General features: G+C 35.2%; 1 protein-coding gene across 6 annotated transcripts in view; it reads right to left on the bottom strand.

Moving 5' to 3' along the window:
* Positions 1-18,180, bottom strand: part of ASH1L (ASH1 like histone lysine methyltransferase) — a 249,830-nt gene that overhangs the window by 90,565 nt on the left and 141,085 nt on the right. For all 6 annotated transcript variants that reach the window (XM_056816275.1, XM_056816276.1, XM_001366956.5 and 3 more), the window contains 2 exons: positions 13,413-13,592; positions 1,647-1,741 (listed from right to left, as the gene is read on the bottom strand). In XM_056816275.1, coding sequence (XP_056672253.1) covers positions 1,647-1,741; positions 13,413-13,592 — 275 coding nt within the window. The remainder of the gene's footprint in view (positions 1-1,646; positions 1,742-13,412; positions 13,593-18,180) is intronic.

Below are 18,180 nucleotides of genomic sequence, written 5' to 3'. Positions count from 1 at the left end.
GGTTGGTGAAGAGGAAACAAAGAAATAAGGAAGTTTACAAGACAGAAAGTTAAATGGGAAAGAAAATCTTTGTCTTGGCTATGCTAATTTTGAGTTATCACTGAGGCATCCAGTAGGCAGGCAATAATACTGAGACTGTAGTTCGAGAGATGTAGAGCTGGATCTATAGATTTGCCAGTCATCAGAGTAGAGATGACAACTGAAAATATAGAAGATGAAGAAGGAAAATATGTATAAGAGAGAAGGTCTGGTATAAAACTATGAAGGAAACTGAGGAGGAAGAGGGATGATGATGTGGGAGGATAACCAATAGAGAGCAGTGTAACAGATGTCAAGGGAGGAGAAAGCATCCAGGAAAGGGGTAATAGCATAAAAAGCTGTGCAGAGGTCAAGGAAGATGAATACAAGAAAAAAAGTCCCACAGATTTCACAGTTAATAAATACATCATTAGTAACCTTGAAGAGCAGTGTCAGTGATGGTATAGTAAAGAAGTCTGCTAATAAAGACAAATAAGATGATAGCTTGAAAGGATTAGAAAGTGTAGTCAAAGTTTTTTAGGACAGGGAGATATGGGCATGTTTATAAGTACAGAATTGATAGGATCATTGCTGTAGCCATAATCTTTCAGATGAAGAAATAGGACTAACTGATTTAACCAGGACCACAAACTACTATGGGTCTGAAATGGGATTTGCCATCAAGTACATTATCATGGAAGGGATCAATTGATATGGAGAGAATGAAGGTGAGAGAGAGAATAATGAAGCAACAACCTGGAAGAGATGAAAAATGAAAACAGGATCAAGGGCAGAAGCTGGCTCTGAGGAGAAAGAATACCTCTTCTTCAAAATGATATAAAAGAGCAGAGGCTAGGGAAAACCAAGAACTGTTTGGAGAGTATGTTTCTTCCTTTCACATACTCTACATTTCACTTCAAACCAACTCATTAACCCCTGTTCTCATTCTGATTTTTCTCATCTCCCCACTTTTGCATACAACATCCCATCTGCTTGGAATGGTTTCTCTTCCCAATATTACTGTCTATTAAAGTAACAAACTCAACTTTGGTGCTCTGTTTTCCGCGAAGCTTTCCCTGATTTCCTAAACTGAATGTGATTTTTGTCCCCTTCTCTTGAGTTCCCAAAGCATTTATCTCAATCTCTTCTTGTAATATTTCATAATTAGTCTTTTATTTATGCATGTATTGTTTGATAATTTAACAGATATAAATTAAGTATAAATGAAAATAAAGCATCAACCTCAACCATATGAAATTCTGGAAGAAACATTTGCTTGATGAAGTTTACTCCTTTTGAATTGGGAAAAACTTAAATAAAATTGCTAAGCAGATGTGTCTGAGTTTTCTTCGAGGAGAAAACTGGTGTTTCAATAGCTATGGGAATTGGAATTCTTATTAAAAAATGTTTACATATTTCCAAAGCATAAGGTACCTGACATCTAAAACTGTTCAACTGCAAAAAAAATGTTTCATAAAGTACTACTGGGAGTAAATGTTATTTATCTATCAGCACAGAAAGAGTTTGATTCCACATAAAGACAAGGGAAATACAAAAGCAAGAAGTCTTGCCTAAATTCAAGAAATACCACTTGTTTTTCAGGAAAAATGTGCACATCAAGTACTTACCAACATGAATAGGGGCTGGGAATAATCCATATTCATGTTCTCCAGGAGTATACTCCAGTTTCTCTTTCTTTAACTGTATTAGTCGGCTCTTTGGGCTAAGAAGAGGGAAGAAAAGAGGCAAAAGTCAGAGAGAGAGTCAGTTTTCTCTTTTTGGAAAATGGTATCTTTTTAGTTAACAAAAGCAAGAATATAAATCAATTAGTTCCTCCAAACTAGTTGGGAGGGCGTTAGGCCTTAACTAGAAAAAGTACTTTAATCAACCTTCTTAAAAATGGAAATTCTTAGAACAATATTTTGGGGTTTCTAAGAGGTATTTTATTTAGTATTCTCTCTTATTTCTCTAAAAGCTTAGAATATTCTTGATTTCGGGTCTGTACTAGTCTCTAATTTCCTAATGTTGGATAAGGATTAGGTTCTTGCAATTGTTGCTCCTATTGCTATTCCTCACTGTGAGAGCAATGAGAAAGGGGAAAGGGAATTATAGAATCACAGTAGGATGGGACCTTAGATCACCTAGTCCAACCTCCTCAATTTACAGATAAGGAAACAGAACCCCACAGAGAAATAGTGACTTGCCCAAGTTCAGAAAAGTAGGAGTTCTAGAATTCTAACACAGATCTTCTGACTACAATTCCATTACTCTTTCCATTACACTATGAAAAGGAATAAGGAAGAGGACAACTCAATTAGGATTCCTGGGAGTTCATTCTAATTTCATTTTAGCTTAGAAATGGCCTAAAGGCAACTCAATAATTATACAAGGTTAATCACATGCTTCATGCTGCTTAACTTTCTAACTCAAAATGTCTCCTTTAATTAACACATTAAAATAATAAACTTTATTTGTTTGAAACAAGTTGGTATCATATTTCCCACTAAGAGATAAGAAAATTAAGGCCCAGAAAAATTAAGCTCAAAGATGCACAGAGATAGAGGAAACCTGGAGTTTTTTCCATTAAAGCCTGGCCATGAAATCATGGAACCTCAGAGCAGGAAAACTTCTTAAAGGCTATTGAGTTTAAGCTCTTTAATTTGAAGATCAGTAGACTAAGGTTCAATGATAAAAATGTACCTCATCATTGCCTACCCAGCTACTTTCCTGGACTTTCATGATCTCTAGAAACTCTTCCTTCTGTTAGATTAAATTAAGAAACTTTTACTTTCTCAGTAGACCCTGAACTTGGGGCCCCCTTCTTTCTGCCTAGAGACTAGAGGAGAGAAATTGAAGAGACCCTCCCAGGTCAAACACCATATTTAAGGAAACACCCAGAAAATTCACTTTATCATTTCCTATACAGCTGTTTTCCTAGACTTCAGGATCTTCAGAAACTCATTCTGCAAAATAAAATCAACTTTGAAACTCTTGCTTCTTCAAATCATTTATCATTTTGGCTGCAGAACTTCATCCAGCTCCCAAGCTGGGTAACCTCCCGTCTCATCCATTCCCTTCCCCACTCTCACCACTTTTCAGCTTCTTAGCTGCTATCTACTGTGTGCTCCTTAAAGACAGGGAATATTTTGCCTTTTTTTTTTTGCATCCCCAGTGCCTAGCATATAGTAGGCATTTAGCAAATGCCACGAAAACCTCAAAAGAGGTCATGAAGAGTCAGATATGCTGAAGAATTGCATTTACATAGTGCTTTAAGATTTGCAAAGTGTTGGACATATAATAACTCATTTATTCCTCATAAAACCTTATGAGACAGGTATGATTGTTATTATCTCCATTTTACAGATAGGGAAACTAAGGCAAATGACCTGCTCAGGTTCAGATGTGATTACAAAGAATCATGACTTTGTCAAGAACAAGTCATACAAGACCAATCTGATTTCTGTTTGTAAAGTGATAGATGAAAGAATGTTTTAAATATAGTTAAATTAGATTTTACCAAAGATTTTATATAGAAGAGGGAAAGACTTAAGCTAGATGATAATAAAATTAGGTGAACTCAAAACTGATTCAAGGACCAGTCACAAAGGATAGCTATTAATGGCTGAAAGACAGGAGGTTTCAATGGAAACCACATATACCTAGGGGATATGTGTTTGGCCTTGCTGCTTAACATTTTTATCAATGGCTTGGATAAAGACATAGCTGGTATATTCAACAAATCTGCAGATATTATTAAGTAGGAAAGCAAAATCTAACAAATTGGATGAATAAGTCAAGACTCACATAATCTGAGATTTAGAAAGGATCTCACTGGTCACCTAATATAATCCAAAACTCAAAGAAATTCCTGCTATAATGTAGATCTTCAGCATGAAAAGCTACAACCTCTAAAGGCAGGCCTTTCCACTTTCAAAGAGCTCTATTTGCTAGAAAGTTCATTCTGATTAAATCCTAGATTTGCTTCTGTGCTGTTTCTATCCATTGTTTCTTGTTTTGCTCGCAAGGGCAAAATATACTAAGTCTGAGCTACCATCCCTAGGATAACCCTTCAAATAGTTGAAAATAGCCCTCATGTGGTTTTATCATTCCGGAGAACAACTTAGAAATATGCCTAAAGGGCTATAAAACTATGCATACCCTATGACCCAACAATATCTCACTGTTAGATCTATATCCCAAAGACATCAAAGAAAAAGAAAGGACTTATATGCACAAAAATATCTATTAAGGAGCTTTTTTTATAGTGGCAAAGAACTGGAAAATGAAGGGATATTCATTACTTGGGGAGTGGTTGAACAAGTTGAAGTATATGATTATGATAGAATACTATTATGCTATAAGAAATGACAAGGATGATGGTTTAAAAAAAATTTGGGAAGACACATGTGAAGTGATGCAAAGTAAAGACAGCAGAACCAAATACTGTTATAATGATCAAATGTAAATGTAAAAGACTCTGATCGATACAATGATCCATACCAATTCCAAAGGACTCACGATGAAAAATGCACAGAGAGAATTGCTAAATTCTTAGTAGTGTAGACTGGAGGATATATTTTTTTCCACTTTCTTTTGCTAGCTGTTTTTTTTTTCCATCTGTGCAACATGGTTAATATGCAAATATGCTTTGCAAGATTTCACATGTATATCATTGTTTGCCTACTCAATAGTTGGTGGAAAGGCTGATGGGAAGGAGAGAGTTTGGAATGAAAAATTAAAAAAAAAGAATTCTGGAAAGAAAAAAGAAATGTAATTGGGTAATATCCAACAGGATAAATAAAAATATAATAAAATAGGAGGTAGGTTAGCAGGTTTCTTCACAAATCCTCTATGACTGGTTGATCAGTGGTGCACTGATTATTTTGTAAGGCTAAGTTGTTTGTCTTTATGATATTGTTATCACTGTTTAACCCAACTCTAGTCTTCTATGAACTTGTTTCTCTGAAACCATCTACTCTAACATAGGATTTCAGCATGCGTATACTACAACTTGTTCAGCCATTCCCCAAATGGTATGCACTGGTTCCAATTCTTTACCACAACATGAAGAGTTGCTATAATATTTTTGTACATCCTTAGAGTTTGTTTTGCTTGGCAATAGTCACTACCTTTATCTACATTTCTTCTTACTTCCCCCTTCTCTTGTCTTTCTTTTCCCTCCTGTCTCCCTAATGAGTGAAATGTATGTGTATCCAACTTCATATTTTTTCCCTCTTGTAACTAGTTCAGATGGGAGTGAGGTTCAAATGTCACTCACTACTTCCACCCCCTTCCTCTTTGATTGTAGAGATTTTTAATGTGATTATGTGACACAATTTCCCTCATCCTTCTTGCCATGCCTTCCACCTATTTGTTAAAACACAATGTAAAACTTCAAAAAATATCACACACACAGAGCAGCATTTTGTACATGTGACATTGATTTTTAAGACTATGTGAATTTCAACTTGGAATCTTGTTTCATTCTTCCCATCCTCCCAAATTTTAACACCCCCCCCCATTTTGAAAATAAATAAATACCCAACACTATCATCAATTTATCAGGATTGAAAAACCGTTTTTTCCACTCTATTTTTAAATGTCTGGTAATTTTCTGTTCTGATTTCTATGCTTTTGCTCATGTTGCTCCTTCCTGCTGTACTCCTTGATCTCTATCAATCTAAATCTCACACTATCCACATGTTATCTAACCTGATTACTGGATCCAACAATGAGTTTTTCCTTGTCTAAATTCTTACAACACAGTCTGAACAGCATAATTTCAAAGTTCACTTAAAACAAAAACATAAACATGCTTCTTCTTCCTGGCATTCCTTAGGCAATTAATAAATGGCTTTTGAAACTTCTTATGAAGCAAGGTCTCACTTCTTGAGATAGACATTATTGTTTAATGTTAATAAAACATTACTTGATTTTCTTTCCTTACTGTCCTATAATTGATTATCTCTTTCCAGGTGAACCACTTTGGGCAATAAGGTTTCCCCCCCACTGAAGAGTTTTGGACTAGTTAGTTTGCGTGTATAAATGCAATGATTTATGTCAAACTTAAAGCTGAACTTGGGCACAAAATGATTTTGAGAAGAACCTTGAGTAATTAATTCCTTTTCCTTCTAGGCTTTGCTTTTAAGAGCAGGCTTCAGAGTTAATACATGGAGCTTGTCTGAATCGGCTTAAGAGCCTAGCCTCTGAGTCAGATGAAGAGAGTATGACCTTTGTGAAGGCAAAAGAAACAATCACAATTTTGTTATGGTAGGAGACATTGCCAGGGGAGTGGTTCTATCATATTAAACTAAAAAATGACAAAGTATTTCCCAAGATGCCTGATTTTTTGTTGTTTTCAAATCTTAACATCATTTCAAAATCTCTTGACATGATTCCCCCCTCTTTCTTCCTTTCAATCTTTAATAACACAGTCCTTTCTAACTAGTCTAGGCGAACCCTTCTATATATGCCTTTAATCATATTCTCTCCAACTCTCTCCAACCTATGCTTTCACAATCAGTCCTTTGCTCTCTTTAATCTTCATCATCCCCTTATATACCATTATTTCTTGACTGGTGTCAAATATGTTCAAGTCTACCCTATCTCTAAAAGTCTTTAACTAGATCCTATCATCCCCTCGAGATATCATTTATGTTTTCCCTCTTTTTCTAAACAAAATTCCCAAGAAAAGCTATCTCCATATATTATCTTTTATTACTTTGTCTCTTACTCCTTAAACTTTTGTCACCTGGATTCTGACCACCATTCAATTCAAACTGTTCTTTCCAAAGTTATCAAAAATCTAAAAGTTATCAAACCTAAAGGTCTTTTCTCAAACGTCATACTTCTTGACCAATTTCTCCTTCCATAGTATTCTTTCTCATTGGGTTTTTGTCAATTACTTTTAACTTTTCTACCTTTTCTCAGTCTTAACAGTTTTCATTGATACCCACAGTGGGTGTACTCCAACATTCTGTCCTTAGCCCTTCTTCTCTCTCCTATCTTGGAAACTTTATCAGCTCTTACTGATTCAATTACCATCCTGATACAGATCTCTTGCACACCTACATACAAGGCACTATTCTCTCACCTGAGTTCTGGTCTTACATCATCCACTTCCACTTGCATTTTAAAATGAATGTTACTCAAACTCAACATGCCCAACACATACTTCATTATCCCCCCCTTCCTCCAATTGGTTAGGATTTTAATATTGACATTTATCCTTGATTCCTCACTCTCTTATCTCACATGTTTTATCAAGTTGTCAAAATCTTCCACTTTCTACCTCCACAGCATATCTCACATCTGACTTCTTCTACTAACATAGCCATCATCTCAATGAAGGTTTTTATTATCTTTCACCAAGATTATTGCAATAGTTAAGTAATTGGCCTCCTAGCTTCAAGTCTTTCCCACACTTTAATCTGTCTTTCATATAGCTGCCCAAGTGATTTTCCTTAAGCACAAATATGACATCACTTCCATGCTCAATGAATCCCAGTAGTTCCTTGTTGCCTTTAGAATAAAATATGTAAACTCCTCTGTTTAGCTTTTTAAAGCTAAAAACTTGACAACCCAGTCCTAATATGTATTTTCAGCCTCATTATATGTTACCCCTCTTCCAATCTAGCCAAACTCATTTACTTATTCCTCAGACAAAGCATTCCATTTTCTATCTCTTGGTCTTTGCATCAGCTATCTTCTATGTCACCCCTGTCTCAAAAAAAAAAAATTCTACTTTTTCAAGATGCAGCTCAAGTACCACCTTCTTCTATATGATCTTTCTTGATCTCCCCAGCTTCTAATTTCTTCTCTCCAATGATCTTGTATTTATTCTCTTCAAATGTATTTTCATTAAATGGAGAACTAGAAAGATGTATTAGGTATCTCCTGATAAAATGCAAGTTCTTTAGCAATAGGGACCATTTCATTCTCATATTTATGCACCTGGATCTGGCAAAATGCTAAGCAGCACAAGAAGGCTCTTAGTAAATATTTGCTGCTTCACAACTAACCAAGAGAACAGACTTGAGAAAAACAATATATAACAGACAAGTTATAAATAGGAGTTATGACTTACGAGGCTGGAGAAAGTTCAAAATCAAATGTTAATATCTATGACACTCATTAAAAGGAAAAGAAAATACGCTATCAGTTCTGTATTAATGAATACTACAGAAACACAAATAGAAACAGTGGCTGCTAGTGGAGCTACCTGATTCTATTGTCACTAGAGGGGGCTACAGCAACATAGCTCTTCTTAGTCCCTCACCAGCTGACATTTTCCTTAGCCATATGAAATGGACATAACTAAGCCTATATTAAAAAAAAAAAATCCAAATGGAAAGATGAGCTCGACCCATACCCTTTCACATCTCCATGAGGCCTGCTAGGTTTTAGTGAACCACTGCCTACAACAGTTAGAAAGATGCACAACGACAAGGCTTTATTCCATTCCATGCTAGGAACAGAACTAAGTGGGGAGACTCATTCGCTCCTTTTCACAAAAGGGGTAGTAAGGCACAAGAAAAAAGATATGATAATTGTGTGAGAGGTTGACCTGCTCTAGTTGAATCTTACAAAGGCTCCACTATCATACTCTTTGCTCTTTCAAGCTTATTTTCATCAATAAGGATAGGTGGTACAAGGAAATTCTAGTTGAGGAAACATCCTCTACCGATGCAGGTCACTTTCCTGCCACTTATAATCTACTGACTCAAAAATCAAATAAAAAATTATCTGTTTGGATTTAAAAGCCCTTGATAGGGGGCAGCTGGGTGGCACAGTGAATTGAGATTGAGAACTAGAGATAGGAGGTCCTGTTTAAGTCTGGTCTTCAATACTTCCTAGCTATGTGACCCCTGGGCAAGTCACTTGACTCCCCATTGCCTAGCCCTAACTGCTCTTCTGCCTTGGAACCAATACATAGCATTTTCTAAGACAAAAGGTAAGGATTTAAAAAAAAATTTTTAACTCTTGATAACCTAGCCCCTTTCTACCTTCTCAAGCTTATACCTTACCCTCCACATATTCTTCTTGTTCTTTTTAAAACCCTTTACCTTCTGTTTTACAATCAATACTAAGTCTCGGGCCAGATTTGAACTCCAGAACTAAACCCACCAAACCATCTAACTGTCCCCACATACTCTTCTGATTCTGTGACATTGATTTCCTTTGTTCCTCCTACACGACACTATTTTTTTGAATCAGATTTTTTACTGGTTGTTCCCCCTTAGCAGCCCCCCTCTCCCCTTAGAGCTATTTTCCTGCCTTCCTTCAAGGCTAATGTAAAGCCCTTCCCTTCTGCAAGAAACCTTGCCCAGACCATGCTCATCTGAGTATCCTCCCTTTGGGAATGCCTTCACTTTCTACTGTCTAGATCTTGTTTACATAAAGCTATTTGCGTGTTCACTCCCCAATCAGACTGTAACTGACAATGAAGATTAAATGACTTGCCCAGGGTCACAGAGGTAGGAAGTGTCTGAGGCTAGATATGAAATTAGGATTTCAATCCAAGGAACCACCTCACTGTCCTCTGAATGCTTGTTGAATAAGTGAACTTCCTTGATTCCAACTAGTATCCATAGCAACTAAACTCCATCATTTAATCAACATGCATTTATTAGGAATCTACTTTGTGCAAGGAAATGGGGAAAATAAAGACAAAAATGAAAAACTCCAACCCTCAAGGAGCTGACAATCAATCTATGAAGGAGATAGCGTATACATATATGTATATACAAATAAATACAAGGCAATTTGTGGGGGGGTTGGGGGAATGTGCCAGGAGGTGGGTCAAGAAATGATTATCTCTGAAGGAAATTAGGCATTCTAAGAGCAGAGGTCAGAAGAAAATACATTCAATATAAAAACATATATAATAAGATATTATATATATACACATATATATAAAATAAGAACAATATAAGAAAACCTGCACACAGGTAAGGAAATGGAAGATGAAGTACTTTTTGTGAAGAATAAGGATAGTTTGGTTAGACTAGAATTCATGAATGGGAATAATGTGTAATAAGGCTAGAAAGGGAGGTTAGAACTAGTTGGTGAAGGGCTTTAAATGCCAAAGGGAGTTTGTATTTGATCTTAGAGATAATAAGAAGCCACTGGAGTTTATAAAGTAAGGGAGTGACTTGACCATACCTGTGCTTTAGGAAAATCATTTTGCCACCTATGTGGAAAACAGATACCCATACAGAGAGGAACTTAGTTTGCCCTCAAAGATCTCCTAGAAACATGAATTCTGGACTGAAATCCTCTTTGGTATTTCACCCTTCCTGTACAATTAGCTTAACCAGAGGTATTGAACACACATAGTCTGCAAGCAGAAAATATGGCTCATATAAGATTAAAATGTATTTGGGGCCAGCAGTCAAGTGGCTCAGTAGATAGAGGGCCAATAAGTACATTATAGAGTACTACAGAAACGGATGGAGTAGAATACATTGCAGTGATTCTAAATTGAAAGGTAAGGGTTTAAAAAAATGTAACTGGAAATTAATTAAAATAATGATGCAATCAAACATAGATATTAACATGTGATTTTCTAGGCCAAAACATGGCCACAGCATTCCTTATATGTTGTTTAGTGGCTTCTATTTCTATTTCAGTTTGACACCATTGAACTTGAGTATGAGAAAGAACTTCTATATGTTGCAATCTTTAGGAGACCATGCTGCTACTTGTTATCAATGCCAAAACTCTGACGAGATAAAGGGAGCAATGGAAATAAACTTTCCATATTCTTCCTATTTGTGCCTCTCTATCTTTCACATGGAAAGGTAGTATTTGGAAAATAATTTATATTATCTGTTAATATCAAAGATTTCCTTTCTACACATGCACATTTTCACTAAGTAGAAAACATTATTACTTGATTTGTTTGTACCTGAAAATTAGCTCTAATTATGTTGCAGAAGCTTCCGGTGAAAATTTTCAGAGAAATAATCACATTTCATTCAGTTATAAAGGTCACTTTTCAGGAAGCTTATAAAACCTCTTTCTTGTTCTTGATGGTATTTAGGCTCTGACAGCAATTAATTCAACTGAACCTGACTTGACAACTTTAACATGAAGAACATCTGAAAGTAATTTCAGAAAACAAAACAAAAACCCAGAAACTAACCAGTCCACAAAAGGGTTGTTACTAGTTTGTGAGCCCTCAAGCATGTATAAAGATAGTAAGGTAATGATATAAGCATTCCTGATTACATTTTTGAAAAGTGCTGCTTGCTCCCCGAGTTATATAGAAAGAATTTTGATAGTAAAATGAAGTTTTAAGAATCAAAGAAGCTATTTTTGGGGGGAAAGGGGGACATTTAAAGTGAATTTTATTTTTTATTTTAATTTTTAAGTATTTTTCCATGTTTACATGATTTATTTTTCCTTCCCCTTTTTCTTTCCCCCTCCCAGAGCTGACAAGCAATTCCACTGGGTTATACAAATATTATTACTTGATACCTATTTCCATATTATTCATTTTTGTTATAAAGCCTAAACCCCAAATCACAAACCTATATATACATGTGATAAATGATGGCATATGTTTTGCTTTTATATTTTTACTCCCATAGTTCTTTCTCTCATTATGGTTAGCATTTTCCCATAAGTACTTCAGGAATGTCCTGGCTTGTTGCATTGCTTTAGTGAAGTCCATTAAATTGGATTGTTCCACAATGTTTTACTTTCTGTGTACAATGTTCACCTGGTTTTGCTCATTTCACTCTGCATCAGTTCATTGAAGTTCTCCCAGTTCATAGAGAAATCCTCTATATCATCATTCCTTATAGCACAATACTATTCCATTAACATCATATACCACAATTTGTTCAGTCATTCCCTAACTGAGGAACAACCCTTCATTTTCTAATTTTTTGCCACCAGAGTGTGGCTATAAATATTTTTGTACAAGTATTTTTCCTTATTATCTTTTTGGGGTACAAACCTACTAGTGGTATTGCTAGATCAAAGAGTATGCATTCTTTTAAAGCCCTTTGCACATAATTCCAAATTGCCTTCTAGAATGGATGGATTAATTTACAACTCCACCAGCAATGCATTAGTGTCCTGATTTTGCCACAATTCCTCCAACATTTATTATTTTCCTTTACTGTCATATTGGCCAATCTGCTGGTGTGAGGTGGTACCTCAAGTGTTATTTTGATTTGCATTTCTCTAATTATGAGAGATTTAGAACACTTTCTCATGTGCTTATTGATAGTTTTGATTTCTTTATCTGAAAACTGCCTATTCATGTCCCTTGACCATTTGTCAATTGGGGAATGGCTTGATTTTTTTTTTTTGGTACATTTGACTTAGTTCCTTATAAATTTGAGAAATTAGACCTTTGTCAGGTTTTTGTTATATAAATCTTTTCTCCAATTTGTTGCTTCCCTTCTAATTTTGGTTGCATTGATTTTGTTTGTATGGAAACTTTTTAAATTTAATATAATCAAAATTAATCATTTTACATTTTGTAGTGTTTTCTATCTCCTGCTTGGTCTTAAATTCCTTCCTTTCCCATAGATCTGACAGGTATACTATTCTATGTTCACCTAATTTGTTTATGATTTCCCTCTTTATATTTAAGTCATTTACCCATTCTGAATTAATCTTGGTATAGGGTATAAGATGTTGATCTAAACCTAATTTCTCCCATACTGTTATCCAATTCTCCCAGCAGTTTTTGTCAAATAGTAAGTTCTTGTCCCAAGAAGCTGTTTTCTGATGGTAGTTACATCTTTAAAATTATGGTTGGAAAAGTTAATAGAGAGCACTTTGGTCCTTGTTAGAGGTTTTATTTTATGAATAGTACAGAGTAGAAAAAAGTCAGAAGTTAAAAGACAACTTAAACATCCCACCAAATGATATCTTACCCTGACCCACCCCACAAAAAACTTGGTAAATTTCCATTTTCTGTTTAGCAAAACAAAACCAGCTCATTCTGACTCAAAGCTTTGAAGCAATTATTTTTCTAAGCTCTATCATAGATAAAGTCATAAACTAATGAAAAATCTTAATATTACATAATGTGAAAAAGACTAATGGTGGGAAAGTTCTTTTTTAATTTTACATTCCAATTAGTAATTAATAATAGCATAATTTTTGATATGGAAGGAACTGCCCAACTATATAATTGCTATTACATTCCAATCTAAGAAGTTTGGGGAAGGGAATATGCTTAAACCACTTTATAGTGTCATGGAAGCACAATGGACATTTAATACCTACCTATGAAAGGTAAACAGCTCAATGTAGACAGAAGTAATCAATCATTAAGGATTTAAGCTCTTACCATGTGCCAGGCACTGAGAATAAGATTTCAAAAGTAAATTAAGCAGTGAGTAGCATATTTTTAAGTGCTATTTACTTACTCTGTAGTTTTGTATACATCAGAATAGAGCCCTGCTTTCTGATACTTCTTCTTTGGGGGGCGAGGGACCTTCTTTTCCCGTGGGATAAGAGAAGGCAGTGGCTGCAGGGCATTCTCGGGTTCAGATGGCTTTGGTGGGGCTTCTGGAGGACTAGGAGACTCAACTGTTGTCTCAGGAAAGCTGGGAATAAAAGTTTAAACAATCTTATAGTGAGAAAAACTATTCTCTATTAAAGCTATATATTTATCTTTAAAAATTACATTGCACTCAAATTCAACTTATATTTTTCTATAGTTACAGTCTAGTCTAGGTTGAAGAGTTCATTGAATTGATACATAACTTCAAATCTAAGCTTTTTCATATATTTAACCTTGCAGCAAGTTTCCTCTCATCTAGCTTTCCTTCCAAGGCCATCTTAGATCTCAGCATTTTAAAAGAAAGATTTCCTTGACTAAGAAGAAAAAAGACATGAGAAATAAATAACCCGTTAAATCTCACATCTCTGGGGTCAAAGCTCTTTCTCTGATGACCTCTATATAGTTTAATAACTAATGTATTTTTCATGGATCATACATATTAATTTCTGATGGTGGTGGGGGGAGGGAGGGAGAAGGTTAGATATCCTTCTTTGGTTACAAATAGATTCCTAAGAACAGTGAATTAATTCCCAACATCCCTGGTCAACATTTCTTGGGCTATATTTTTTTGTTGATTTTGAAATTTCTTCTAACTTGAAAATTTTTTACTAAATTTTCTAGGTATGGGGCTACTATAGAATGCAACTGGATATTTGTTGAATAATTTGTGAGGTTACCTGCATTTTTAGAGGAGGAGTATGGGTGAGGGAAGAAAGGAATGATAGTGGTATGACAATTGTTATTAAAGCAATTTAACCAGCCTGTTTTGTGGATGTAATGCCACCCAGCACTGGTATTTTCAAATAATCAATGGTATAGTAATAACAATTTATCAGGTGGCAGGGAGCAATAGTAACCAATAACACAAATGTTATATGGGATCATTTTTTGGTGAATTGTTTTGCTGCAACCTAAGTCCCAACAGTTTATACCTCTACTAATCTTCATTAAAGATTTGAAGACTGTGATATTGTGCAGCATGGGGAAATTATTACTCTTTCCTTGGTTCTCTAGTTTATACAAAAGTGTTAACATAAACTTAGTAGTCAAGGATTTTGTGAATAATTAATAAATGAAAATAAAGAAGCATGCCATTATAAAGAGCAATGTCAATGATTATGATAAGGATAACAGCAATTAGAGACTGCTACCAACAGGATAGCTATAGAAGAAAGATATTTTTGTAGAATAAAGTCACCTTTCTAACCTCAAGGTTTGCTTATGTCTATGAAAAGGTACTAACAAATAAATGATTCATCAAAAAGACAGATGTTATTTGGGGGCAGGTGAGGTTAATCTTTGAAGCTGATAAACGTTGTTTCTGGAAGTACCTCTATCTGACATTTTCCAAGCAATGGTATGAAGAAATATGATGGATACAAGTGAAGAGATACCGAAGAATAAAAACCAAATTCATTGACATCATGGAAGATGATCCAAAAATGCATCTAAACAGTAATTCAGTGTACTATGGAAAATCAGTCCATGGTTGCAGACAAAGAAAAACTTAAAGAAAGAAAGACAAAGAAAACTTAAAGACTACTAAAGAAATACTAAGAGCTTGATTACATGGGTTGATGGGAATATGATGGGGGATGTAGACTCTAAATGATCACCCTAATGCAAATAATAATATGGAAATAGATCTTCAATGACACATGTAAAACCCAGTGGAATTGCATGTTGGCTATGGGAGGGAAGAGAAAGAACATGAATCATGTAACCATGGAAAAATATTCTAAATAAATTAAAAAATTAAAAAACACTAAGATAGTAGAGTGATAACATTGACAGCAACATGAAAAAGGAAAACTGTATTCAATGCCTCATTCAAGATAATGCAGGAAAAGAAGAATTAGAAAAATCTGCTGAAAAACAAACACCTAGTGGCTTTCAGATCTACCTTATTCTGTTCTGCTTCAAATTAAACATTTTAAACATGTATGTAGATAATCATCTTTCCTACAAAACTGCATATCACCTCTCAAATTCCTAATCTTCATTAATAATGATCAGCTACACTAAATGAAAACTTTTTATTCTTCAAAAGACCTCTTATAGTACTTTGTAGGTAGCAGGTAATAAAATATTTGAGGTCATCTATAAATCATCCTGTTTTCTAATCACGAAGTATGATAGATTTTTCCTTTGAAATAACATTCTTACTTCTGAAACTCCCTCTATTTCCATTGCCATCACTTTGGTTTAAAAATCTCAGGTCTGGAAAGAACTTTGGAATCAACCCCAACCTGAAAAGAATCACTCTTTACAAAATATCTGGCACGTGGTTGACCAGCATTTACCTAAAAACTTTCAGTGAGGAGGAACCTTCAATGGCAACACATTAAACATTGGGGTAGATTTAACTGTTAGAAGTTTTCCTTACATCTAGAATAGTACTCTACATCTTCTACTCACTACTTTTAGGGGCCAGCAGAACAAATTTACTCCCTTTTCTATACAACAGCTTTTCAAATACTTGAACGAAATTATTATGAGTCTCTGTCAAATTATTTTTTCATCCTTAGTTCCTTCAAACTGATGGCATGCCATCCTGTTCCCTTCACCTGAATGTTCTCCATCTTATCAATGCCTTTCTGAAAATGTGGTCTGGCCAAGGCAGAGTGCAGCAAGATCAGTCCTAATACCAAAAACCTCCCAATGAAGTCTACAACTGAATTCACTTTTTGGGCTGCCATCACATTAAAACCCCTGGATTTTTTTTTAGATGAATAGTTATCTAGTCATGTTTCTCCCATCTTATAGTTTAGGCCTTCATCACTTGAATACCTCTTGAATTCTAGGCTTTCCTTCCTCTTTAATTTATATAACATGGATGGCTGCCAGACTAATCTTCCCTAAATACTGCTTTTATCATGTTTTTCTACTAAAAAGCTTTACAATGGCTCCCTATTAACTATTATATCAAGTCTAAATCTCTTCATTTGGCTTTCAAGGCTATCCATAATCTATCCTGAAACTGTACATCCAACTTATTTTCTGCTTATGTCTATCAAGAACCCTGTGTAATCTTGGGGAAATACATAAACTTCTTGAACCTCAGTTTCCTCACCTGTAAAATGAAAGGGTTGAACTAGATAAGCTCTGAGGTCTCTTCTAGCTCTAAGATGCAGGTACTTGCTCCTGCTCCCCTCCTCCCTATAATGAGATTTTGCTTGTATACAACAAACACAATGGTAACTCTATGACTTTACTCATAATGCTTTCTTCTTCAGGGAATGCTTTCTTAAAATATAGGAGTTAGTAGGGACTTCAAAAACCATTTAGACCATTTACCATTGAAACAAAAATCCCTCTACAATTCTTAAAGACGTTAGGTGCAAGGGGGATGGGGGATGGGACACAAGGTAATGAGGTAGCTAATTCTATTTTGGAATACTGATAATTTTAAGTATTCTCTTAAAGGAAGCTAAAATTTGGCACACTGAAATGTCCACACGCAGATTCCATTTTTGTCCTTTGGGGACAAGCAAACCAATATATCTTCCATATGAAAGTTTTTGAAGTATTTGAAAGTGATTATCATGATGCTCCTACTGTCTTCATATTGGGTTATTTACTGAATTCTATCAAACAAGTCAATACTCATTCTGCTACATGAACTCAGTTTATCCAAAAAGGACCTCATCTTCTCTCTATAGAACTCCTTTTCCAAACCTGCTTACTTTTGCTGCAGGCACTACCATCTTCCTAATTATCTTTGTTCATACTTCTCCCTCACTCTCCATATCAAATCAATTGCCAACTACTGTCAATTCCCTGTCCACATCTCTTATATACATTTTCCATATATTCATTCACATTGTTACCACTTAGTTCAGCCCCTCATCATATCTTGCCTTAAATACTGCAATAATCATCTTAATCATCTCCCCATAGTCAGTCTATCCTAATCCTCCTAATCTATTCTTCTAGCAGCTGCTAAAGTAGTTTATCTTAAAACACAGGTTTGACGGTTTTTCCCTGCTCAAAAATCTTCAAGAATTGTTTACAGCTTTGGGGATAAGATAAAGCTGAGAATATTTTTTCATATCAAGTGCAAAATCTAATCAAACATTCAGGTTCTTCTCAAAAGAACTGTATCTAATTGTAACTATCCCTGTTATTTGTACAACTGGTGACTTGAATCCAAGTATAGACTTTCCAATTACACTAAATTTTGTTTTATTGGATTTAAACTATGATTCCAAGGATTGAGATATTTTTGTACTCCAATTACTAACGTTCACAGCTTTGTATCATCTATAGTTCTCAGAAGGACATCATCTATATCCTTAACAAGGTCAATAAGAAAATGGACTAGGGACAGAACACTACAACCTAGAGATCTAGGCTGATATTAAATACCCTCCTTGAGTCTGGTAATTCAACCAATGAAGAATTCACATAGTTATACTATTACCTGGCTTGCATGTCATTATCTTGTCCCCAAAGTTATTTTTGGGGATGTTTCCCTTCTGTTTCCTGATGCAAATCCTACTGATGCCTCAAGGTCCATTTTTCTTAAGCATCTTCCCTCTTGGCTCCTCCAGTCAATATTTATGTCTCCCTTCTGGGAGTACTACAGTACTATGCAATTTGACATTTTATTATGTATCAGCATGGGGCAA

Source organism: Monodelphis domestica, chromosome 2 (assembly GCF_027887165.1).
Source record: "Monodelphis domestica isolate mMonDom1 chromosome 2, mMonDom1.pri, whole genome shotgun sequence".
NCBI classification, from domain to species: domain Eukaryota; kingdom Metazoa; phylum Chordata; class Mammalia; order Didelphimorphia; family Didelphidae; genus Monodelphis; species Monodelphis domestica.
This window is presented reverse-complemented; position numbering and strand designations above follow the sequence as displayed.